Source organism: Vitis vinifera, chromosome 7 (assembly GCF_030704535.1).
Source record: "Vitis vinifera cultivar Pinot Noir 40024 chromosome 7, ASM3070453v1".
In the NCBI taxonomy this organism is placed as follows: Eukaryota; Viridiplantae; Streptophyta; class Magnoliopsida; order Vitales; family Vitaceae; genus Vitis; species Vitis vinifera.
Window position 1 is genome coordinate 25,426,227 of NC_081811.1, and position 25,205 is coordinate 25,451,431.

At 35.5% G+C, this 25,205-nt stretch overlaps 3 protein-coding genes across 3 annotated transcripts; 2 read left to right on the forward strand and 1 right to left on the reverse strand.

The window, feature by feature from the left end:
• Window positions 1-424: 424 nt before the first annotated feature.
• Window positions 425-5,088, reverse strand: LOC100260994 (malate dehydrogenase, glyoxysomal). Its single transcript, XM_002263634.5, has 9 exons — window positions 4,768-5,088; window positions 3,857-4,072; window positions 2,959-3,273; window positions 2,170-2,259; window positions 1,962-2,045; window positions 1,303-1,338; window positions 1,091-1,180; window positions 899-993; window positions 425-788 (listed from the first exon to the last, which is right to left on the reverse strand). Exons 1-9 carry the CDS (start codon window positions 5,071-5,073, stop codon window positions 716-718), a joined length of 1,305 nt encoding a protein of 434 aa, XP_002263670.3. The 5' UTR covers window positions 5,074-5,088; the 3' UTR covers window positions 425-715.
• A 10,606-nt stretch (window positions 5,089-15,694) lies between these two features.
• Window positions 15,695-19,574, forward strand: LOC100247421 (LRR receptor-like serine/threonine-protein kinase HSL2). Its single transcript, XM_002263115.5, has 2 exons — window positions 15,695-18,712; window positions 18,865-19,574. The coding sequence occupies exons 1-2, from the start codon at window positions 16,063-16,065 to the stop codon at window positions 19,230-19,232; spliced, it is 3,018 nt and encodes a 1,005-aa protein (XP_002263151.3). The 5' UTR covers window positions 15,695-16,062; the 3' UTR covers window positions 19,233-19,574.
• Window positions 19,575-21,680: 2,106 nt separating this feature from the next.
• Window positions 21,681-25,123, forward strand: LOC100242284 (LRR receptor-like serine/threonine-protein kinase HSL2). Its single transcript, XM_059738607.1, has 2 exons — window positions 21,681-24,455; window positions 24,610-25,123. Exons 1-2 carry the CDS (start codon window positions 21,809-21,811, stop codon window positions 24,975-24,977), a joined length of 3,015 nt encoding a protein of 1,004 aa, XP_059594590.1. The 5' UTR covers window positions 21,681-21,808; the 3' UTR covers window positions 24,978-25,123.
• The last annotated feature ends 82 nt before the right edge of the window (window positions 25,124-25,205 follow it).

Below are 25,205 nucleotides of genomic sequence, written 5' to 3' on the forward strand. Positions count from 1 at the left end.
TTGATATAATAGAGAATAAAACTTGTTATAAGAGTTTTTTAGATATAAATATTTTACAATATAATTGTATTTTGATATATGGTATAAAAATAAATAAATAAATAAATATTTTATATTAAATAAATTAATCATAATTAAAATAATTATGTATTATTAAATTTATTATTTAATATTTAATAAATAATCTTATTGCTTTTTGAATTGGTAATTATGATTGAATAAGATTTGTTTGATAATATTTAGTAAAATGATATTTTTGAAAATAATTGGATGATTCAATGTATTTCAAATTATTTTTAAATAGATAAAGATAATATTAATTTAAAAAAATTGATGTTATTTTTTTCATATATTTTCATATTAGGAATCAAATCCACTTTTCCCTGTTTAATTAATCATCTAGAAAGAACAAAAAGAGGAAGAATAGGGGGAAGAATATAAAGTACAACTGAAACTGAAACCAGCGTCAAGTTTACAGATATGATATCCATCCATTTATTGAATAAAGTACAACTGAAATCCCCAGAGAAGCAACTCCACATTCCTTTCATTCCTCTCAGCAGCTGCACATGAAGTAACTCTCTTCAAGCCGGTTTTGAAGTAAAAGGGACTTGATCACTTATTTCCAGGAACTATGACTACGAGAACAGAGAGCATAAAGGGAGCTAATAAGAGCCAGAAATCAATCTACAAGAAAATCGTGGTTGGATCCAATTCATTTCCTGATGAAGGAGATCCCCTTCTGGATGCTTGACGCCAACTCTTTCTTTGCCTTCTCCAAGCCGGCCCTATAAAAAATTGTAGTGTAACATAAAATTTGAATATTCATCTCATATTTTTCATAAGTGAGCACAGGAATTAATAACCAGGAAAATTCTACGCAGTGGCTATCACGGACCTCTCATACTCATTCAGGGGGCCAAGTGGGTAGATCTCCTCAGCACCTGTACGGCCTAGCCTGACCTTGGACGCAAAGAAAGGAAGTTCAGTGACCTGTAAATGCAACACATTAGTTCTTTACAAACACCATCTGGAATTGTGAATTTATTAGTTCCAAGAAGGAGGTAGATAGACGCCCTCGATAACAAACCTGAGAAAACACATAAGCACATTGGATAACCCCAGCATCTCCTCTCAAGCCCCGCAGGCATGTATCTGCAAATTTAACAGCAGCATATGCCTGTATTTTTTTTATTTACATTTGTATTAATTTTTTATTCGAGTTCAACCTGTAATCTATGTGATTCATGTGCAAATAAAAGAAATAAAATAAAAGATTAGGAGCAAGAAATAATGGTCAACCATTGATAGTGTTGCAGAACCAGCCCCAGCTTTTGCCTGCAAAGGATAAGTAACAATTCCAAGTCAAACATAGTTCAAACAAGTAACTATAATAATGGAAACAGATATAGCCATATTGAATGGTGAAAAGTTAGTAGAAAGAGCTTTATGAAGATTCATAAATGAAAATCCAATAAGGATAATAAGCTCAAGGATATCACTCTCTCAATAATGCAAAGATCAGGACTTCTATTCCATGCAAACAACATAATGATATGAACCAAAAATGTCTTGACCATTTCCTAGACAAACTCATCAGTTTTGTTGAATAGAGCATATCTTGCTTGTCTGCAATATGATATGTTACAGTTCTACATTAAGCTAGCCCAAATCAATCAGAGAATATTAAGCACATCAATGAAGGAACTTATAATGCCACTCAACATGCTGGTTTAATGTGCTTCTCAGTGCAAGAATGCAGTTTACTTTAATAATCAAAATGACAGCCCATAATAATCTCAGCTCACCCTGGGATGATAATTGTTATTACATTTTAAATCCATCCAAATATGATAGTCAAGCATGATTTCAATTAGGTTCGGCATATGACACATAGAATTTGGGGCTGTCTGAATTGGCCTTTAAGTTAACAAACGTTCAAAAAAAATAAATGGTTTTACCTCAACAACTTCAGTACCACCATTCTGAATCCGAGCAGTTAAGTAGTCAATTTCTTCCGGGGTGAAAGAGCATGGAGGTTTGACCTGTATAAAGGAGAGCAATTGGTTTATAAAACTAATGTATTACATAGTAGAACAAAATATTCAGAAGGTATTTAGAGACAAATCTCATAAAAAATTGAAAACTGGGATATAAGTGCTCTTGAACCTGAGATAAAAGAGGTAAAATTGTAACCCCTGCATGACCACCTACAACAGGAACATCAACTTCTCTGGGATCGAGTCCCAAAACTTCTGCCTGTGTAGAAAGCAAAAGTAAAAGGGAAAAAACAAAAATAGAAATCAATGACAGAACTGGAAATAGAAAACAGTGAAGCATATCACGTAAGCAGGCCCAATTCTATGATCTATCATTGTAACACTGTATCCAGCAATCCATGGTGCCCAGCACTGTGCAATCAAAATGGTGCACCCTTTAATAGCTAACATCACACTGTGGTTCCCATGAGATCCATTACAGATTCAGATTGCTTGACTCTATACTTAACAGAACTCCTTAATGTCTTCCTTTGGCTTATGATTCCACATGTTCATTTTGCCAAGATGGAGCACCTTTTAATAAGGATATAACATAACAAAAAGCTTCAGAAGATTTGAAACTGTACGGCTCATCTTTTTTAACAAGATAGATGAAAGTGGACAAATCACTTCCACCCTTTCATCTATATTAACAAAGAACAGGTCATAATTTTAGAAATTTTTTCTCAAGACATGTTATTTTTGTCATAAAGTGACTAATCATCTACATGGTTAAAGATGTAAAAGAAATGACAACAAATAAAAGGAGAATCAAGAAACCATATTTTCTGGTAGTTGGGTAATATCACAACAAACCAGCAAAGCCAACCAAATTAACACCAAGAATGAAGATAAAAATAAACTATTTCCCATTCCAAATAGAAAGACCACAAATAAGCAGCAAGGTAGACGTGCATACCACAAAAGTGTTGGCTCTGACAACATCAAGCATTGTGACCCCCAAAAGTCGCTTTGGGTCAAAGGTGCCGGCTTTTTTGAAAACCTCCGCTGCAATTGGAACTGTAGAATTTACAGGATTACTGATCAAGTTGACAATAGCGTTTGGGCAGCACTTGGCAATTCCTTCACAAAGGGTCTTAACTATTCCAGCATTGATGTTAAACAGATCATCCCTTGTCATTCCTGGTTTCCTTGGAACTCCTGCAGGAATAATTACAAGGTCCATGCCTGTAAGGGCATCCTCCAGTTGTTGTTGCCCTAGAAAACCACGCACCTAGAAAGCCAAAGATATTACTCAGTGTAAGAGGTAAAACTGGAGAACAACCCAACCAAGTTAGGACCTCTAAATAAGCATTTAGGTCAAAATAACTATTGTTGCTAATAAGCATTTAGGATGACATAACTATTGTTGTTATACATGCCTTTTATCCAATCCATTACTGCTCAAAAGAGATGTCATGTACATATTCTGGAGCATCAATTGGGCTTCCGTAATTGACATATTGGGTTTTGGGTAATGTAAATTCTCAGAGAGCGTGGATTGTTAGTCCTCTCCTTCATGGACATAGAAAGTTTAGTGGTTTGATCCATGTGGTTTGGTTTCTCAGACATCATTTAACTGCATCATGCTTCCTAATTCCTGAATCCAAACTCTGGAACCTACAATTATAACCTGATTGGCTGGCCTCTTGCCCAAATGACAAAAGATTATCAATCTAAGCTAACCCCATTACAAGAAGTAATATTATGTCTAAAATTCTAACTTTAAGTATCCCAAAATCAACAACAGAGTCAAATTACTCTTAGAACCAGCAAGTTGAAATCTTCAAATGAAAGAAGAGTAAGAATAAATTTACCACAGCACCCGTATCCATATGACTGATATCTGAAGTGACACCTGGTGTATTGACAACATCATATAGATGAAGCACTGAAACCAGTGGGTTCATCTTCATCAACATGGCCAAAGGCTGTCCTATGCCTCCTGCAGCACCCAATATAGCAACTTTGAATCCAGGGGCTCCACCTTTTGCCCTGCAATTCTCCCTGCTCAAGCCAGAACTCTCCCCCATCTTTTTGAGTCCATAATTTACAAACAATTTCAATAACAGAAAGCCAAACACTTGTCAGTTGGGGCCTAGATTGATTAAACTCACAAAAATACCATCAAATATCAGATACAATTGGGAGTTGGATTTCATGCAACCTGAAATTCAAATTGCATGAAGGGGGGAAAAAAAAAAAGAAACTATCAGGTTTTGTTTAATTGTATGGAATTTAGGCTTTGGATGCTTTGAAAAGCAATGAATTTGGAATTGAATTAAAATTGACATACTCCAACTCCACAGAAATAACTTTGTAGTGGAAGCCAGATAATCGAATTCCAAATCAAAACCCAACTGTTAGCAACCAAAAGCAGCTTTCCAAAACCTCAAATGGAATAATTTTGCACTGAGAAGTTAAAAGAGAGAGAGAGAGAGAGAGAGCGGAGTTTTACATTTGGTCCTCTTTTTTAGTTCCTAAGAACATGAAAAGCTCCAGATAACTCAGCCAAGGAATTGCAGAACTCATGAACAGAGGTCATTATTTTCAAGTAGAAACAAGGTCAAAATCTTAAGATTTCAATTTTCATTTTCTTTTTCTTTTCCTTTTCCTTTTCGTCAGGTTTCTCAGCAATACAGAGGAAACAGATACCGTCCATCAACTACAAGTGAAAAATATTACGCAAAAAACAGAAGCAATTGCCCAAAGAAATGAAAGCAGAAACCTGGAAATTGGAAGGTTGAAGATGAGCTGAGATCCTAGCAATGCGTTGATTGGCATCAGAAGTCGGGTGCATCGTTTCTTCTCCTGGTCGACGAGGCAGGCGATCAGTGTTCAACAACTGCCAAGAATGGGCCGTGGGAAGAAATAAATAGATACAAAGGACATAAGAACTGGTGAGCGATGACGTCAATCCGCTGCTCTTACCAAGAATTGTTGGGAAGCGTGGAACCTGATCTTTGGGGCCCAACTCAAAGAGCCCAATCCTAAAGCCCAAATCCCCATCCACTTCTCTCTCCCCAATCTCCATCCAATACAAAAAATCCAAGCCCACTACAAAGGAGACTCATTGGGCCGAGCGGAAAAGAACAGGACAAGGGCCCAGTCGCAAATGGCAAAAAAAGGGAGGTTCTAGAAAAGGGGAAGTCGCTTTTGGTCTGATATGAAGGAGGGGATGGGGGGCTTTGATGGGATGTTGAAAATGTTAGGGAGTCATTGACGTTTAAGGCACAACACCATTGCCTTTATTGTCAAAGAAGGTGGCTGTCTCATTTTATTATTATTTGGGTTTGCCTCTACAAATCCCTTTCCCATAACATGTGCTCATATAAATGATGATCTCACACTTTAATCAACTCTCTCATCATTACCCACTTATATTTTATATATTATGTATTATCAATGATATTTTTCCAATTTTCCTATTACCTTTCCCGAGCCGACACTTTTCTTAAGTTAGGGACGGAGCAGAATATGATGGGGGGGGGGGGGTGGATGCACCTGCGGGTGAGGATAGTGGGATAGTTGAACGGGACCTACAGAGGGTTTCTGTCTTACCAGAAGACAGACCAAAGGGAAAGTCGAAAGGTACCTTTCACCGGCCACCCTAATCGAATGTTGCTCTTACTCTCTCCTCCTATTTTCACATTTACGCCCTTGGCTCATTGCTGCCGGGGCTTCTTGGTAATTCTTCAAACCTAAAACGACTCCTAGTCGACACGTTTCTCTCCCAGACAGCGAGTGTTTTGGTTTTACGTACGTCAGCGCGTGCACAAGCAGAATACCGCCAACTAAAAGCCAAAGCACAAAACAAGCCGCATGTAGAAAATGCTTATGGGCCAGCCCTTTAAAAACCCCTCAAGCTCTATATCCTCTCTCATATCCCTCTTTCACTAACAGAGGAGAGCAGAATAAAGGAGAGAGACAGCGAGCTTCAATCTTCTTCCTCAGTGGGTGGAGAGGAGGATGGAGGAGTGGTGGTGGGGTTGGGCCCAATGGGCCTGAGCAAGTTTCTGAAATGGCTCAAGAAGACAAAACCACTAGAAAAGCACAGTGGTTTTGTCCATCCCAACCATTCAATTCATTCATTCTCACCGAGTTCCCTGCAATGACCAAACTGGCCTTTGTTGAGAAAGAGAAACGTACCCTCAAGACATTCCCTCTGTAAAACAGAGGTGTTAGTTGTGCATTTTTAAGGCGAAGAGTGCAATGTAGCTCTCTCTGTACAGCACAATCCCCTGTTCTTCATACATAGTAACAAGGCAGACAGAATGGAGCCAGGCAATAGTTGTAGTGTTTTACTTTTAGATTTTCCATTTTTCATATACCCCTTTTCTTTCCTTTAATTGTCATATTATATTCAAGAAGAAGACGAAGAAGAAGGGAGAGCATAAGGAGATTGTCATCACTGATCATCGGAACCTCACTGTGTATGGAAATGGGTTTCTGAATCTTATTGTTGTTGCCGTGATGGTGGTGATGATGCTTGTGCTTCTTCCCGCTTTTCTATGGAATCATTGCTTTTATCTATATACATGGAAGATACTTATAGTTCCTTTTATATCTGATTTTGCCCATTTTGTTGAGTCTCTCTGTTTCTACTCACTCTATTTTTTACTTGTTTTGTTGCTTTAATTAAGAGTATGTGTGTTCAGAAGGTCAGAAGATGGCCACCGCAAACAAGAGAATTGGAAAGGCAGAAGTTTTGTTATAACTTTTTCTTATTGAACTTTTTTGTTTCATCTCTTGAAACAAACATGTCTGAATTTGGAATCAGCAAACATGTTGTGGTGCTGATGCTGTTCATTTATATCGCCTGTTGCATGAATATACTCGATGAGGCCAGTGGTTTTCTGGTGTTGCTCGGTTTGTATGTATGATTTAATTTGGTTTTTACATCTTAAGTTTATGTGTTTGAACATTTCCTCCCTCTCTTTCCACACGACAAAAGCCGTCCTAAACCATAAAGCACAACCTCCATGAACTACCTACTCTTGATTTCATTCTCATGGAAAACCTCTTATCTTCCCACCCCCCAACGACTGCACATGAGGCATGCATTTCATATCCCAACCCAAACAAACTTCCTTCATCAAACAATACCCAATTTTTGCTTCCATTGAATAGCAAAAATCTGATTATGTCAACTGTTCTCAAGCGAGTTTTCTCTTTCTGTCCATCAACTGATATCCCAACCAGTAAGCAGTTCACACATGTGGGTATGAATGATAATGTTATATGTAATTTCATCCAATGAAATTTGCCTGGTATGATGCTTGCTTTCCGGGCATAAATTCAAGCCGCTAAAATTTTTCTGAAGAAGTTAGGAAGCTTATGGGATGTGACCCATCATGGAAGAAACTGTAGGATGGTCCTACAATTGATGGAGACGAGATGCGTTTAATTAGGTTCAGGTATCGGAGACATGACATGTAATTTTGCTGCAAACTTCTCTGCCATACCAAATTCTTGAAAGCCATTGGTGTCTATCTTTGTTTGGTTTGCAGAGATGACAATCTCTATCTCCTCCGAGTTTGACAATGTTGTTTGGTTTGTGCGCTAGAGGCCGGGATGTCAAGTGGAGTTTCAGAATGAGTATAATTTTATCTTTTCCTTCTTCATTTGTCTGCAAAGTTTGAGTACTATGCAGAGCAATTATGAACCATTCAACAAGAATATACCAAATGAAGTAGATGACATTTGAATTTCATAGTCATTTGATTACAATTTGACGGTCCATTGAAGCCCCCCAAATTTTTCTACAACTTGAGGAAGGTCCAGTTAGGCCATTATTGCCAAGCAGTGAATGATGATGTTGTGGGCATTTGGAAAAATCAGACATTGAAAACTTTCAATTATTTTCTCAGAGCATTTGACAACGGACCTCCTTTGTTTTCTTTATCTGTTGAAATGGCCCCATTAATCTTTAATGTTACACTTATGACTCATTATGTTTAAATGTTTTTATTATCTGTACAAAGACTTTGTTGACTAGGTTTCTTCTTCTGCTTATCTCTTCGTACGACTGCAATGATTGTCATTGCATTTTGCTAATTGCTATAAGGCCTAATCCTAAATGCTTTTACTTGGGACCTTTTACATCTTCTTAATTTGTACTTATTGTAAGACCAAGTTAAGAAGTGTTAAAATGAGCTGGACTGAAAATTAAACATTCCACTAACCAGAGAGTTAGGCGTAACATGCGGCTGCATTAACCACATGATAAAACAAAAAATGATATATATATATATATATATTTTTTTTAAAAAAAAAAAAAACATAAATGGAGTGCCCAAAGGATAATAACGGGACAATTCGTGTTGATGGGTCATATTCATGTCAAAACCCAAGTATTTTACTATATAGCCCAACTTATACCCAACATGAATAATGATCATATCAAAAACATAAACTCAGATATTGTATATTTATTAAGCATGTACATATTGTGTAACCCATTTAATAATTAAGTTTTTCTATTTAATAATCACGTTAAGTTAGGTTTCATATATGTCTATGTAATTAATAATTCAACTAAATATGTTTATGATTTAATAAACCTATTTATTTAAAAATAAATTTAAAATGAGTTAAATATTAGATAAATTAATTCAAATTAAATTTAGGGATAATTGTGTTTTGGATCTAGCTGGACTCAAAAATTAAAATTTGACCCATAAAAGTTACATAAATGATGAGAATGATATAAAATGTAAAAAGACCAATATACCATTCAAAACTATTTTGAGTATTTTCTATTACAATGTTTGACAAATTTTTTTATCTTAATTTTTTTTTAAAATAATTATTCTGAAAATTTATTATTTTTTAGAAAACTAATTTTTTTTTTAAAATATATTATAAAATATATCATTTAAAAAAATAATTTTGACATATTTTTAGTTATTTTTTATATACACAATTTTAAATATATATATTTTCCAAGATGTTTGATTTTTAAATAATAATAATAATAATAATAATAATTTATTTTTTATTTTTTTGGAAAATGGTGTATTTTTTTTCTAAATCACTAAATCAAATTAAATTTTATTGAGGTTTACAAAAGAAATAAACTTTAAATTAATGTTTTTCTACTCTCTTTTTTTATTTCATAGTTAATAAAGGTTATTTAAAAAAAATTATATTTTTCTTCTCAATTTTCATACTTCTTCTAAGTTTTGAGCTTAAATGATGAACTTATATGGACCAAAACTTAACTTTTAGGCCTAACTAGGTCCAAAACATAATTGTCCCTTAAATTTATGTAATGTAAATTAATTTGAAAATTATCTATTTATTAAAGGGATTATGTAGGTGGATATAAGTTTGATTCAAATTTATTTATATTTAATTCAAATCCATGAAGAACATGTAGGTGTTGTATTGGAATTGTATCAAACTTTGACGGTCTATCCTACAATAGTGATTTCAAGAGGAATTAGAATTGTAAACGGGACTTATTTTGACTGGATCCTTCACCAGGCCCAGTCCAATGCCCACTTAGCTGTTTTGCTAAGTGGTAAGTGGTAACTCATCAGCCAATAAGTGGGAGTGAAGCAGAGTTGTGTTGACAGGCTGGAGCCAGAAGTGGGCATTTCGAAAAAGCGACGGGGGAAGTAGGCATGTCTCCCCAAAGCTGATTGTGCAGAGAAGAAGAGAGAAAAGCATTAGTGGAAAATGTGAAAAAAGAAAAAGTATAAAAAAATTAAATTATATAAATTATTTTTATTCAATATTTTAAATTTATTTAATATTTTTATAAAGTTAAATAATTTAAAAATAGGTAAAAAAATTTATTAATTTTAATTATATTTGAGTTTTTTACTTTTTTATTTGTTTTTTTTTTATGATGAGAAAAATTAGTTCACTCAATTTTTTATGGTTTTGATATTTGCTTTCATACTGAAGTGATTCAAATGGAGATTATAGCAACTGAAATGGCCCCTAAAAAAGGAAGAAGAAAAAGGAGAAGGTTCTCATTTTCCATTCTCCATTCTCCATTGATTGATGCTTCTGTTCAACGCTTCTGCGCCCTCATCATGCATCGAGAAGAGTTCTTCCACGTGTGTATCACATAAGTACAGTAAATCGATAACGGCTTTTGCTTCGAAAATGTTGGTTGTGTTCATTTCCATGAGATTTCGGCGCTTAGCGGCTGAGTATATTACAGCCATCATCTAGAAGGAGGAGCAGAGCAGCTCAGCAGATAATGATTTCCTTATTCCTTAAGTTGTTTTCATTGCAACTTGGAATTGTTCGTAGTGTTTGGACCAGGAAAGAAGATTAGGCGCATTTAGCCAGCCCTTTTTTTCCTGGGGAACAACTTCCCTCACAAGAAAGAAGGAAAGGAAGTCATTTTCCTCTCAACGATGTGGAATTTATGCTCTACAGAAAGTTGCCAGCGGCTTCTAAAACAATTCCTGGAATCCAACTTTCCATAACAGACTTCCTAAATGCACCTTTGGGCCCTTTATTTGTTCTGTCCTTTGAATTCCATTCCCATGGTTGGTCAGAAAAAACGAGATGAAAACCAACAGAGGGTGGTGTTAAAAGGAAGGGAGGCTACTACCATGGCAAAGGTAGAGACGTGCTCTTTATCCATTTTGGTCCTAATGTGCTACTGTGGCTGTAAAACACGGCTGCAAGGTTAAGAAGAGCCCATTGCAAATACATCGTCATGACCATTTTTTCTCTTCTCCTACGTGAGAGATTGCACCTTTCCTTCTGTTATTCTTCGATCCATTTTCAAGCCCTCTGCCATGCAAATTGATACCACTTCGACAATAGTTCCAAATCAATATTGACTAAATGAAAGGCAACATGGCAAACCAATAATGAGCTTAAGATCAAAATAAAGGGATAATTATGTTTTGGATTTAATTGGGCCCAAAATTAAAGTTTTGGTCCATATATGTTCACCATTTAAGTCCAAGACTTAGAGAAAGTGTGAAAATCAAGAAGAAGGATATGAATTTGTTATTTTTCTAGAAATGACATTTGCTCAAAAAAAAAAAATTTTAATTTTATTCATTTTGTAAACCTTAATAAAATTTAATATAATTTAGTGATTTGGAAAAAAATACTCTTTTCCAAAAAAATAAAAATAAATTATTATTATTATTATTATTATTTTTTAAAAATCAAACATATTGAAAAATATATTTTTTAAAAATTGTATATATAAAAAATAACTAAAAATATGTCAATTTTATTTAAATGATATATTTTTAGAATATATTTTTTATAAAATTAGTTTTCTAAAAATAATAAATTTTCAGAATAATTATTTTAAAAAATTAAGATAAAAAAATTTGTCAAATATTATGGTGGAATATAGTTTTGAATGGTATATTGGTTTCTTCATATTTCATATCCTCCTCGTCAATTATATAACTTATACGGATCAAAACTTAATTTTTAGGTCCAATTGAGTGCAAAGCATAATTATCCAAAATAATATTAATTCAAAGAGAAAACAATAGTAGTGTTGTCAATTTGGTACTAGAACCGAAAAGCATAGATGTATTAATCAAACATCACGATTTCTCTTACTTTGGACCATTCTTCTTCTACAAATCTTCACACACTTCAAAATCAAGTATACGCATATTATGCTATAAAGGGACAACATTTGGATCTACGCGTTTCTTCTTTATATTTTTATATCAAATATTGGATTTAATGATTAAAACTTTGAATGTGTAATTGAAGCATTTGAAAAAAATCTATTATATCTCCACTTTTAAAAAAAAACTTTCAATTACTAATTTATGTAATTAATTTTTATAGGATTGTTAAGACAACTAATGAGGCCATAGTTTTCATTTGTTCTACTTTTAAAAAATAATTATACAAATATAAACAATAATTAAAAATAAAATAACACATATAAAAGTTATTTTAAAAACATATTTTAAAATATAAAAAATATATTAAAAATACTTTAAGTTTTCAAACTGACTTCTGTTTTATAAAATAATTTAGAGTAATTTTTTCAAAATAGTTTTAAAAAATAGTAATATAATTTGATATATTTAAAGAATATTAATTACATATTCTCGCTAATTGCGCTTCATTGTTGTCTTATCATATGCTATTCAATTTGTAATCTTATGTAAACCCAAAAAAATGGGTGTATTAACATACATAGCAACCAAACATTGAGTTTTGGGTCAAAATGATCTATTTATACAAAAAAAAATATCAGATCTAACCATTTCATGAAATTTATATTCAAATTGTCCTCTTTAGTGCTACGTAGAAGCCATGTCATAGAAATATATATATAATTTTAGTTAAAACCTAAATTGATAACTTCATTTTTTAATTGAAGCTAAAGTTATCAATTGAGACTTCATTTTTTAATTGAAACCTCAATTGACAACTGAAGCTTCATTTTTGAACTAAACCCTCAACTGCCAACTGAGGCTTCAGTTAATTTTTTTTTAATTTAAAATTTTAATTAAAAACTATTAAATTACAATTTATTATTTAAATTAAAAATATATACTTTAATAATAAATTATATATATTTAAACTTAAGAATTTAGTATTACTTCAACAAACATAAATTGATAAATAGAAGATATTATAAATGAATATTTTATTTATTAATAAATTAATAATCTTAAAATAATAAATTTATATAACATATAAATAAGATATAAATAAGATATAAATTGTATAATTTATGAATTTAAGATATTTAATTTGTTGTTTTTTGAGATATTAATTTATTTGTATTATGACAAATTTATTTTTATTGAAATAATAGTATACTCTTAAGTTGCCATATATAGATTTTTTGACAAAATTAGTTGATGAAATTAATTAGAAAATGTCTACTACAAAATGTAATTTTTAATAGTTTCATTAAAGTCACAAAAAATACTCACTAAACATTTATATAGTGAAAAAAAACATATATAATCTCACATGCCTCCATAAGAAGAGAATCTATGTGTAGCTTGTACTCTCTTCCTTTTTGGTCGCTCTTCTCTAACTATAACAGATACTACATGTGATACATGAAGAACATGTTTGTGATAGAGTTGGAGTTGGAAATAGAAGTGGTGATAAAGGTAGCAATCTGGGTTGATATAGGTCACGCCTACCCTTCGGAATGGTTGGGAGTAAATCTAGCTAAGTAGATGTGTCAGTCTACATAGGTATATGGACAAATATAAATGGCTTTGGTGATGGTAGAATTAATGTCCTAAACTCAGGTCCTAGTGGAGTAGCTAAGGAAACATCTAGGTGCAATGAAAGGGAATCAACATATAGAGTAACAAACACTGAAAGTGGGTCTGAATAGGTAGTGGATTGCACTGATGATGGGTCTGAAAAGGTAAGGGGTTGTAATGGAGGTAGATCTAAATAGGGGGTTGTATTAATGGTTGGTCCGAGGAAGTAGGGAATTTAACTGAAAATAGGTCTCAAAAAATAGAGGGTTATACTGATGGTAGGTCTGAAAAGGTAGGAGATTACACTGATAATGGGTTTGAAGAGGTGGGAGCTTGTATTGATTGTAAGTCTGAAGAGATGAGTGATTATACTAATCATGAGGATAAAAATGTAGGAGGTTGTAATAATGTTGACACTAACGAGGTAATGGACTAACAACTAATTTATTATTAAAGTATCTATTTTTAATTTTGATAATAAATTATAATTTAATAGTTTTTAATTTAAAAAAAATTAATTGAAACCTCAATTGACAATTGAGACTTTAGTTCAAAAAATGAAGTCTCAATTATCAATTGAGGTTTCACTTAAAAAATGAAAATTCGGTTACTAATTAAGACTTTTAACAAAAATTATAGAAAAAAATATATACATTTCTATGACATGGTTCTTACGTGATCCTAAAGATGCCGATTAGATATTATATTTTTTTATATATATAAATGGGTATTTTGAACCAAAACTCATGTTTTTTTATATGTTGGAAATGGGATGCCCGCGTGTTCTCTACGTACCTAAAAGTAGAAGTTGGGGAGACTGGGACCCATAAGCCAAAAGGGATAATGTTAGTTCAACAACCTCGAGTCGAGGTGTCACGGAGAATTTGTTCTGATTGTAATGGCTGAGACAGATGCACACAAAGAGAAGAGACGAATCAACATTTTATTTTATTTCTTCGTGGAGCCATAATCCAGGCGAATACTTGCTTTGCTCCATTAATCCGATCTTTTAAGCATATGGGCACTGAAAATTGATCCTTTCAGCCATCATTGATAATAGCTGTCTCAGTTGATTCACAATCATTTTCTGAGATATTCAGTGTGGTTAAGAAGGGAAGTAATCCTATTTGTGGGAAAAGAGAACCCACCATTTTCTTGGCATTTGCCATTCGAGACAGCTACCTTCCCACTCCATATGCAGCAAACAGGGCCTTGGGGGCCAAAAAGATTGACAGCTTCTGATCCAACTTCCAAGCGATTGATTCTTCACGGTGACGCAGACTGCTTGGCCTGCTGTTACTTCCCAAGCAGCATATGTATTAAATAAATAATTAAGATCCCTGTAATCCTACCTTTCCCAAGTTCAAAGTTCCAAGTCTCAGCCTCCCTTTAGAGGAAAGTTAAAATAATATATCAGCAACCTCCCCTGTTGCGTCTCCCCAAATTCGATCATCCTATTGGTGGTGGGGGGTCACTCGATTTGATCAAATTGAATACCTTGATAGAAACCAAAAATATACATTTATTTTATAAAATATTAAAAAATATTTTTAAAAAACAATTTTCATAGAGAATCTAATCTTGCTTATCCCTTTCACTCACTTCTTGCTTTTCTTTATGTTTTTTATGTTAGTAGTTTTTAATGGTAAAATTTGCTCAAAGATATTATTTCAAATGGGTATAGATTTTCTTTTCCAATTTAATTGATTCACAAAAGAAAAAAAAGAACTTGCTATAATATATTATCAAAATAAACAATTCTCTTATTTGAGGGAATTATCAAATTTATTCTTGCTTCTATCCTTCTACTCATATCTCTATTTTTTATATAAAAATTACTATAATAAAAAATATATTTCTTTAATTTTTTATTAAAATAAATAATTCTTTTATTGAGTGGGTCGTTCATTTTAGGTGTTTTTTTATGGCATTTTATTTGAAAGTGATTTTACTGAAAATGTTTTTTTTATAAATATTTTTAAGAAAATTCTATATCTAATATTTTTTAAGAAAATATTATAATTAATTTTGAAATCTTATAAGTGATTTTTCAAAAATTTAAAAGTATTTGTAAAAGCGTTTTTTAACTCAAAGCTCTTTCTAGAATACCTGGATTCTTAAAGCGTATGTTGGACCATAATAATAATAATTCTAAAAAGTATTTGTAATCCATTAAAAATAATTACTAGAATCATGAACTCTTAATTTCATTTATATTATTCTGCTTGAAATACCACTTTATACAATTTTAGTTTTATTTCTATTTTTAGAATCGATAATGTACTCGGAACTTCAAACAAGAAATATTTGTCTATATTTAATAATAATTTTTAAGTTTGCATAAGCAACTTTCAATATTAAGTAGATCGAAAGGTGGATTTAGGATAATTAAGTCATTTGGGAAGCGATTGATCGGTTTAGTTTAAGTTTCATTAGAATTCTAAACAATCAAAGGGCAAAAAATACAATAGCTACATTTCCTGTTCCCCACAAAAGATGAGATCTCATAGCCTGCCTTCGTTCACTCAGTCGGTCAGTCCTGCCCATGAAGGTGACTAGGTGAGTGGTTTCTAACTTTCCGGATTCAGGAGCATGAGACGAGCGCAGTTTCTTTTTGTCATTGTCGCTTGGCAAAAAGGGGAATCACGTTCCCTGAGCTGTAATTATACCTAACCTAATTGCTATGTTATCTTGTATGTTATCGGTAAAGCACTGTGCTCACGCATTTTCCCAAAGACCATGCTCTGCTTCCTGCAATAGCAACCGTAATTTCCATGTGAGCCGCCCGAAACTGCGATTCCCGGAGGAACTCTACTTGTCACCATTTCCATGCAATGAACCCATCCGTTTCCTCAACTCCAAGCCCTCTAAAGCCAATGCTTATTCTACTTCTCACTCCCAGAGCTCTCTGGAACATGACTCTTCGCCTGCTGCTAGTCTTCTTCTTCTTTTTGGGTTTTGTTTCTCCGGTGATTTCTCTGAACAGGGACGCCGATATTCTGATTCGGGTCAAGAATAGCGGGCTTGATGACCCATACGCCGGACTGGGGGACTGGGTTCCCACCAGTGATGATCCCTGCAAATGGACTGGTATTGCTTGTGATTACAAAACACATGCCGTTGTTTCCATCGATTTGTCTGGGTTTGGTGTTTCTGGTGGCTTTCCTTCAGGGTTCTGCAGGATTCAGACACTCCAGAACCTCTCTCTCGCTGATAATAATCTTAATGGTAGTCTCACATCAGAGTTAGTTTCCCCCTGCTTTCATCTCCACTCTCTGAATCTCTCTTCAAATGAGTTGACTGGAGAATTGCCGGAGTTCGTGCCGGAGTTTGGTAGCTTGCTGATTTTGGATCTCTCATTCAACAACTTCAGCGGCGAGATTCCGGCCAGTTTCGGCCGCTTTCCGGCGCTCAAAGTCCTGAGATTGTGTCAAAACCTCCTCGACGGTTCGATTCCGTCATTCTTAACGAACCTCACTGAGTTAACTCGGCTCGAAATAGCTTATAATCCGTTCAAGCCCAGTCGCTTGCCTTCGAATATAGGTAACCTAACTAAGCTCGAAAATCTTTGGTTTCCTTGCTCGAGCCTCATCGGAGACATACCTGAATCAGTCGGCAGTCTCGTGTCGGTCACGAATTTCGATCTCTCCAACAACAGTCTCTCCGGTAAGATCCCTGACAGTATTGGCAGATTGAAAAACGTAATACAAATAGAGCTCTACCTCAACAATCTCTCCGGCGAACTGCCGGAAAGTATCTCAAATATGACAGCTTTAGTTCAATTGGACGCGTCCCAGAACAATCTCTCAGGAAAATTGCCGGAGAAGATCGCAGGAATGCCTCTCAAGTCGCTTAATCTTAACGATAATTTCTTCGATGGGGAGATTCCGGAAAGTCTAGCATCAAATCCAAATCTACATGAGCTGAAGATCTTCAATAACAGATTTTCCGGCTCTTTGCCAGAAAATCTTGGTCGGAATTCTGCTCTGATTGATATTGATGTCTCTGGTAACAATTTCACAGGTGACTTGCCTCCGTTTTTATGTTACAGGAAGAGGCTTCGACGTCTCATCTTATTCAACAACCAATTCTCAGGAAATCTGCCGGAGACGTACGGTGACTGCAATTCTCTATCTTATGTACGTATCTTCAGCACTGAACTTTCTGGAGAAGTGCCTAATAGGTTTTGGGGTTTGCCTGAGCTACATTTTCTTCAATTAGAAAACAATAGATTCCAAGGTTCCATTCCTCCTTCCATATCCGGAGCTCAGAAGCTGACAAACTTTCTTATCTCTGGTAACAAATTTTCGGATAAGTTGCCTGCTGATATATGCGGCTTGAAAAGGCTGATGTCCTTCGATGGAAGCAGGAATCAGTTTTCCGGCGATGTCCCTGTGTGTATAACCGACTTGAAGAAGCTACAGAATCTGGAGCTTCAACAGAACATGTTATCTGGAGGGATTCCAAGCAGAGTAAGCTCGTGGACTGATCTGACGGAATTGAACCTTGCAGGTAATAGATTCACAGGCGAAATTCCCGCGGAGCTCGGAAATTTACCAGTTCTAACGTACCTAGACCTCGCCGGCAACTTTCTCACCGGAGAGATTCCGGTGGAGTTAACGAAGTTAAAGCTCAACATATTTAACGTTTCCAACAACCTACTGTCGGGTGAAGTCCCAATCGGGTTCAGCCACAAGTATTATCTCCAGAGTTTGATGGGTAACCCGAATCTGTGCAGTCCGAACCTGAAACCGCTCCCTCCATGCTCGCGATCCAAACCCATCACCTTGTATTTGATTGGTGTTTTAGCCATTTTTACATTAATACTTCTACTCGGATCACTCTTCTGGTTCTTGAAGACCAGATCAAAAATATTTGGCGACAAACCCAATCGCCAATGGAAAACTACCATATTCCAATCCATTCGGTTCAATGAAGAGGAAATTTCCTCATCATTAAAGGACGAAAACCTCGTCGGTACCGGTGGGTCGGGTCAGGTCTACAGAGTGAAGCTGAAAACTGGTCAGACCATAGCGGTTAAGAAACTTTGTGGAGGCAGGCGAGAACCAGAAACGGAAGCCATTTTCCAATCTGAGGTGGAGACATTGGGAGGAATCCGGCATTGCAATATCGTAAAACTGTTGTTTAGCTGCAGCGACGAGGATTTCAGAGTTTTGGTATACGAGTACATGGAGAATGGGAGCTTGGGTGAGGTGTTGCATGGGGATAAGGGTGAAGGTTTGTTGGATTGGCACCGGCGGTTCAAGATAGCAGTTGGTGCAGCTCAGGGACTGGCGTATTTGCACCACGACTGCGTGCCGGCCATCGTGCACCGGGATGTAAAGTCTAACAATATACTCTTGGACGAGGAGTTCAGTCCACGTATAGCTGATTTTGGGCTGGCCAAGACGCTGCACCGCGAGGTGGGCGAAAGCGATGAGCTCATGTCTCGTGTCGCTGGCTCCTATGGCTACATTGCACCAGGTGAGCTTAGTTTGCCCTCTCTCACTCTGTTTCAGTCTCATGTTTAGTTTTCAAATTCCCAAACATCTGAGATAATCTTCGTTTGATCATAGATATTATGTAAAGATGGTTATCTTGCTAATCTATGTTGGTGTTGAATCGACCAACTGCAGAATACGCTTACACGCTGAAGGTGACTGAGAAGAGCGACGTGTATAGTTTTGGTGTTGTATTAATGGAGCTAGTAACTGGGAAAAGGCCCAATGACCCCTCCTTTGGTGAAAACAGGGACATAGTGAAGTGGGTAACAGAGGCTGCATTATCGGCTCCAGAAGGAAGTGATGGGAATGGCTGCAGCGGCTGTATGGATCTGGATCAGCTTGTAGACCCAAGGCTGAACCCATCTACAGGTGATTATGAAGAGATTGAGAAAGTTTTGGATGTGGCTCTTCTATGCACTGCAGCGTTTCCCATGAACAGGCCCTCCATGAGAAGAGTAGTTGAATTGCTGAAGGGCCACACATTGGCTCTCACAGAATGATTCTCCAAAATTGTAGCAGTGCATGGTAGTTTTATACTTGGTTTCCCTTCACAGCCCTCCAGTTTTTTTGTGATACAGATGTGCCAAACCCTCTATAAGCAGCGTTGCCATTAATCTTGATGAATTAGTGAGTATGGTTTGTACTTGTTTCTTGAAATTAAGCCTACTACATTCACCTCAGAATTCATGACAGAGGAGCTTGGCTCAGAATTCATGACAGAGGAGCTTGGCTCAGAATTCATGACGGAGTAGCTTGTGACTCTAATTAACTTTATATTTTTTTCAGTGGGACATGGTAAGACTTTATCATACATTTTCAATTCCATACTCAATTTCAAAGAATTCAAGTATCCAAATTCTAGCTTGTATGTTTCAAAATTAAACTTCATTTCCAAACTTAGACCTTCTGACAAAGTGTTGACTTCGGTACAAAATTCAAGCTAGCTAGTTGTTTACGATAATATTTAATTGGTCAGATATAGAATAAGATTTTTTTTTTTAAAAAAAGCTATATTTTATATCTGCTTTTTAGGTTAATTTTCTGTTTTTCAAAATAAAAAAGTAAGAAAATATGCTTGATAATAAAAAATTTAATTTCTATTTTTAAAAACAAAAACTAAGAGGTTTTCAAATAACGCTTTTTAATTATTTTAATTTATTTTTTAGGGTTATTTTAAATATAGAAGAAGATTAAAAATAAAACTTTGCATATAACAATTATTTTTAAAACATAGCTAAAAATATAAAAAAACAGGTTAAAACATTTTAGATTCTTAAACTGACATTTATTTTATCAAATATCATAAAACAGTTTTCAAAAATTACTTTTTAAAACTGTTTTAAAAAACACTTATAAAATAAAATTTAATATTTTTACCTAAATATTGCCTATTATTGATATGATAGATTCTTACTATTTAAAAAATGACATGATCATTTAAAACAACACACAACATATATAACATGAAAAACTTTTACCATAATTAATTTGAGGTAATACAATCATTCCTCAAGATGGAAACTTTTCATTCATATTCCTTGAGATTTAGGGGCAAGCAAAGAGTAGTATCACAGGGTCAGATAAAGTCCTAAATCTAGGTCAAACTCTAGTACTAATTTTTAATGACATGCAACTCCAGTCAACTCTATTTTCTAAAATGCGTGTGTACCCGAAGAACCCACTAAGAAACTTCCTTTTGTACTTAATGTGAGAACCCACTAAGAAACTTCCTTTTCTACTTAATGTGAGATATTACGCTAAAACCATCAACAATCCTCCAAATCCCGAAATTTCAAATTGACCTCATAAATTCACTAAAATTTCAAAAAATAAATATTATTTTCTAAATTATAGATTATAAAATGATTTAAAAATAATACCAAATATATTACATTTTTTTTAAAGTAAGTATTACCATATATTATATTTTTCTATCCTATTTTCAAATGAATATGATTATTCATTTACTCTCTTCTCTTCTCGTACGTATATCATTTTTTTTTCCTTATTTATTTTATTTTAATAGTTTTTAATGATAAAATTTCCTCATAGAAATTATTTCAAATGGGGTAGATTTTTTATAAATTTAATTGATTCCTATATGGAATAATAAAAGAAAAGAAAAAAAAAACTTACTATAATAATGATATATTCCTTTAATATTTTATCAAAATAAACAATCCTCAAGTGAATTATCAATTTTATTCTTCTTTCACTCTATCTTTTATATAAAAAAATTACAATAACAATTAATATATTCTTTTAATTTTTTTATTAAAATAAATATTTTTTTTTTATTGAGTGGATTATTGATTTTAAAATGTGTTTGCTAGTATTTTTATTTGAAGTATTTTTAATAAGTACTTTTTTTCAAAGTTTTGTTAAGAGAAATATTTTTAAAAGCGTTTTCAAAGATAATTTTTAGATTAAAAGCGTTTTTTACAATCATTATTAAACAAACTCTTAATTCTTTTTATATTATTCTGATTATATTTCTATTTTAAATATCATTTTAGTTATATTTTTATTTTTATAATTATTAATGTACTCATATGGAGATTCAAACAAAAAATATTTTCTATATTTATTAATAATTTTTTAATTAGTATAAGCAACTTTTTATATTTAGTAAATCAAAAAATTGAAGTTAAGATAATTAAGAGTTGGTTTAGAAATGATTTTAAAAAATATTTTTAATATTTTAATACTTGAATTTTTTTTTATCCTTGTGAGTATTAAAAATGTTAGAAACCGTTTTTAGGATGTTAAATCATTTGGGAAGTCATTCATCGATTTTTTTACATTAAAAAATAAAAAACAGTCACGTGGATCGTCGTGATAAAAAAGGTTAGATTGGTAAGTAAATATTATTTTGATTATTTTATTCTTAAAAAGCACTATTTTGGCCTTAAACGCGTAATTGTACCTAACCTAATATCTTGCATGTTATCCGTAAAGCACTGTGCTCACCCATTTTCCCAAAGACCATGTTCTGCTTCCTGCAATAGTAATTTCCATGTGAGCCGCCCGAAACTGCGATTCCCGGAGGAACTCTACTTGTCACCATTTCCATGCAATGAACCCATCCGTTTCCTCAACCCCAAGCCCTCTAAAGCCAATGCTTATTCTTCTTCTCACTCCCAGAGCTCTCTGGAACATGACTCTGCGCCTGCTGCTAGTCTTCTTCTTCTTTTCGGGTTTTGTTTCTCTGGTGATTTCTCTGAACAGGGACGCCGATATTCTGATTCAGATCAAGAATAGCGGGCTTGATGACCCGGAGGGTAGACTGGGAGACTGGGTTCCCACCAGTGATGATCCCTGCAAATGGACTGGTATTGCTTGTGATTACAAAACACATGCCGTCGTTTCCATCGATTTGTCTGGGTTTGGTGTTTCTGGTGGCTTTCCTTCAGGGTTCTGCAGGATTCAGACACTTCAGAACCTCTCTCTTGCTGATAATTATCTTAATGGTAGTCTCTCTTCAGAGTTAGTTTCCCCCTGCTTTCATCTCCACTCTCTGAATCTCTCTTCAAATGAGTTGACTGGAGAATTGCCGGAGTTCTTGCCGGAGTTTGGTAGCTTGCTGATTTTGGATCTCTCATTCAACAACTTCAGCGGCGAGATTCCGGCCAGTTTCGGCCGCTTTCCGGCGCTCAAAGTCCTGAGATTGTGTCAAAACTTCCTCGACGGTTCGATTCCGTCATTCTTAACGAACCTCACTGAGTTAACTCGGCTCGAAATAGCTTATAATCCGTTCAAGCCCAGTCGCCTGCCTTCGAATATTGGTAACCTAACTAAGCTCGAAAATCTTTGGTTTCCTTGCTCGAGCCTCATCGGAGATATACCTGAATCAGTCGGCAGTCTCGTGTCGGCCACGAATTTCGATCTCGCCAACAACGGTCTCTCCGGTAAGATCCCTGACAGTATAGGCAGATTGAAAAACGTAAAACGATTACAGCTCTACCTCAACAATCTCTCCGGCGAACTGCCGGAAAGTATATCAAATATGACAGCTTTAGTTCAATTGGACGTGTCCCAGAACAATCTCTCAGGAAAATTGCCGGAAAAGATTGCTGGAATGCCTCTCAAGTCGCTTAATCTTAACGACAATTTCTTCGATGGGGAAATTCCAGAAAGTCTCGCATCAAATCCAAATCTACATAAGCTGAAGATTTTCAATAACAGATTTTCAGGCTCTTTGCCGGAAAATCTTGGTCGGAGTTCTGCTCTGATTGATATTGATATCTCCGGTAACAATTTCACAGGTGACTTGCCTCTGTTTTTTTGTTACAGGAAGAGGCTTCGACGTCTCATCTTATTCAACAACCAATTCTCAGGAAATCTGCCGGAGACGTACAGTGACTGCAATTCTCTATCTTATGTACGTATCTTCAACACTGAACTTTCTGGGGAAGTGGCTAATAGGTTTTGGGGTTTGCCTGAGCTACATCTTCTTCAACTAGAAAACAATAGATTCCAAGGTTCCATTCCCCCTTCCATATCCGGGGCTCAGAAGCTGAGAAAGTTTCTTATCTCTGGTAATAAATTTTCGGGTAAGTTGCCTGCTGAAATATGCGGCTTGAAAAGGCTGGTGTCTATCGATGGAAGCAGGAATCAATTTTCCGGCGATGTCCCTGTATGTATAACCGACTTGACGAAGTTACAGAAACTGGAGCTTCAACAGAATATGTTCTCTGGTGAGATTCCAAGCAGAGTAAGCTCGTGGACCGATCTGACGGAAATTAACCTTTCAGGTAATAGATTCAGAGGCAAAATTCCCGCGGAGCTCGGAAATTTACCAGTTCTAACATATCTAGACCTCGCCGGAAACTTACTCACCGGAGAGATTCCGGCTGAGTTAACGAAGTTGAAGCTCAACATTTTTAACGTTTCCAATAACCAACTGTGGGGTGAAGTTCCTGACGGGTTCAGCCACAAGTATTATCTCCAGAGTTTGATGGGTAACCCGAATCTCTGCAGTCCGAACCTGAAACCGCTCCCTCCATGCTCGCGATCCAAACCCGCCACCTTGTATTTGATTGGTGTTTTAGCTATTTTTACATTAATACTACTCGGATCACTCTTCTGGTTCTTGAAGACCAGATCAAAAATATTTGGCGGCAAACGCAAAGGCCAATGGAAAACTACCATATTCCAATCCATCCTGTTCAGTGAAGAAGAAATTTGTGCGTCATTAAAGGACGAAAACCTCATCGGTACCGGTGGGTCGGGTCGGGTCTACAAAGTGAAGCTGAAAACTGGTCGGACCGTAGCGGTTAAGAAACTTTGTGGAGGAAGGCGAGAACCGGAAACGGAGGCGATTTTCCAATCTGAGGTGGAGACATTGGGAGGAATCCGGCATTGCAATATCGTAAAACTGTTGTTTAGCTGCAGCGACGAGGATTTCAGAGTTTTGGTATACGAGTACATGGAGAATGGGAGCCTGGGTGAGGCGTTGCAAGGGGATAAGGGTGAAGGTTTGTTGGATTGGCACCGGCGGTTCAAGATAGCAGTTGGTGCAGCTCAGGGACTAGCGTATTTGCACCACGACTGCGTGCCTGCCATTGTCCATCGGGATGTGAAGTCTTACAATATACTCTTGGACGAGGAGTTCAGTCCACGGATAGCTGATTTTGGGCTGGCCAAGACGCTGAAGCGAGAGGTGGGCGAGGGTGACGGGTTCATGTCTCGTGTCGCTGGCACCTATGGCTACATTGCACCAGGTGAGCTTAGTTTGCCCTCTCTCACTCTGTTTCAGTCTCATATTTAGTTTTCAATTTCCCCAAAAATCTGAGATAATCTTCGTTTGATCATTAGATATTATGTAAAGATGGTTTTCTTGCTAATCTATATTGGTGTTGAATCGACCAACTGCAGAATACGCTTACACGCTGAAGGTGACTGAGAAGAGCGATGTGTATAGTTTTGGTGTAGTGTTAATGGAGCTAGTAACTGGGAAAAGGCCCAATGACCCCTCCTTTGGTGAAAACAGGGACATAGTGAAGTGGGTAACAGAGGCTGCATTATCGGCTCCAGAAGGAAGTGATGGGAATAGCGGCAGCGGCTGTATGGATCTGGATCAGCTTGTAGACCCAAAGCTGAACCCATCTACAGGTGATTATGAAGAGATTGAGAAAGTTTTGGATGTGGCTCTTCTATGCACTGCAGCGTTTCCTGTGAAAAGGCCCTCCATGAGAAGAGTAGTTGAATTGCTGAAGGGCCACACATTGGCTTGCACAGAATGATTCTCCAAAATTGTAGCAGTGCATGGTACTTTTATAGTTGGGTCTCCCTTCACGGCTCTCCAATTTGTCGTGATACAGATGTGCCGAACCCTCTATAGGCAGTGTTGCTATTAATCATGATGAATGACTGAGTGTGGTTTGGAGTAGTTTCTTGAAATTAAGCCTACTAAATTCATGACACAGAATTTTGGCTTATCCTCCCTATTAAGATTAATTGGTAACGATTTT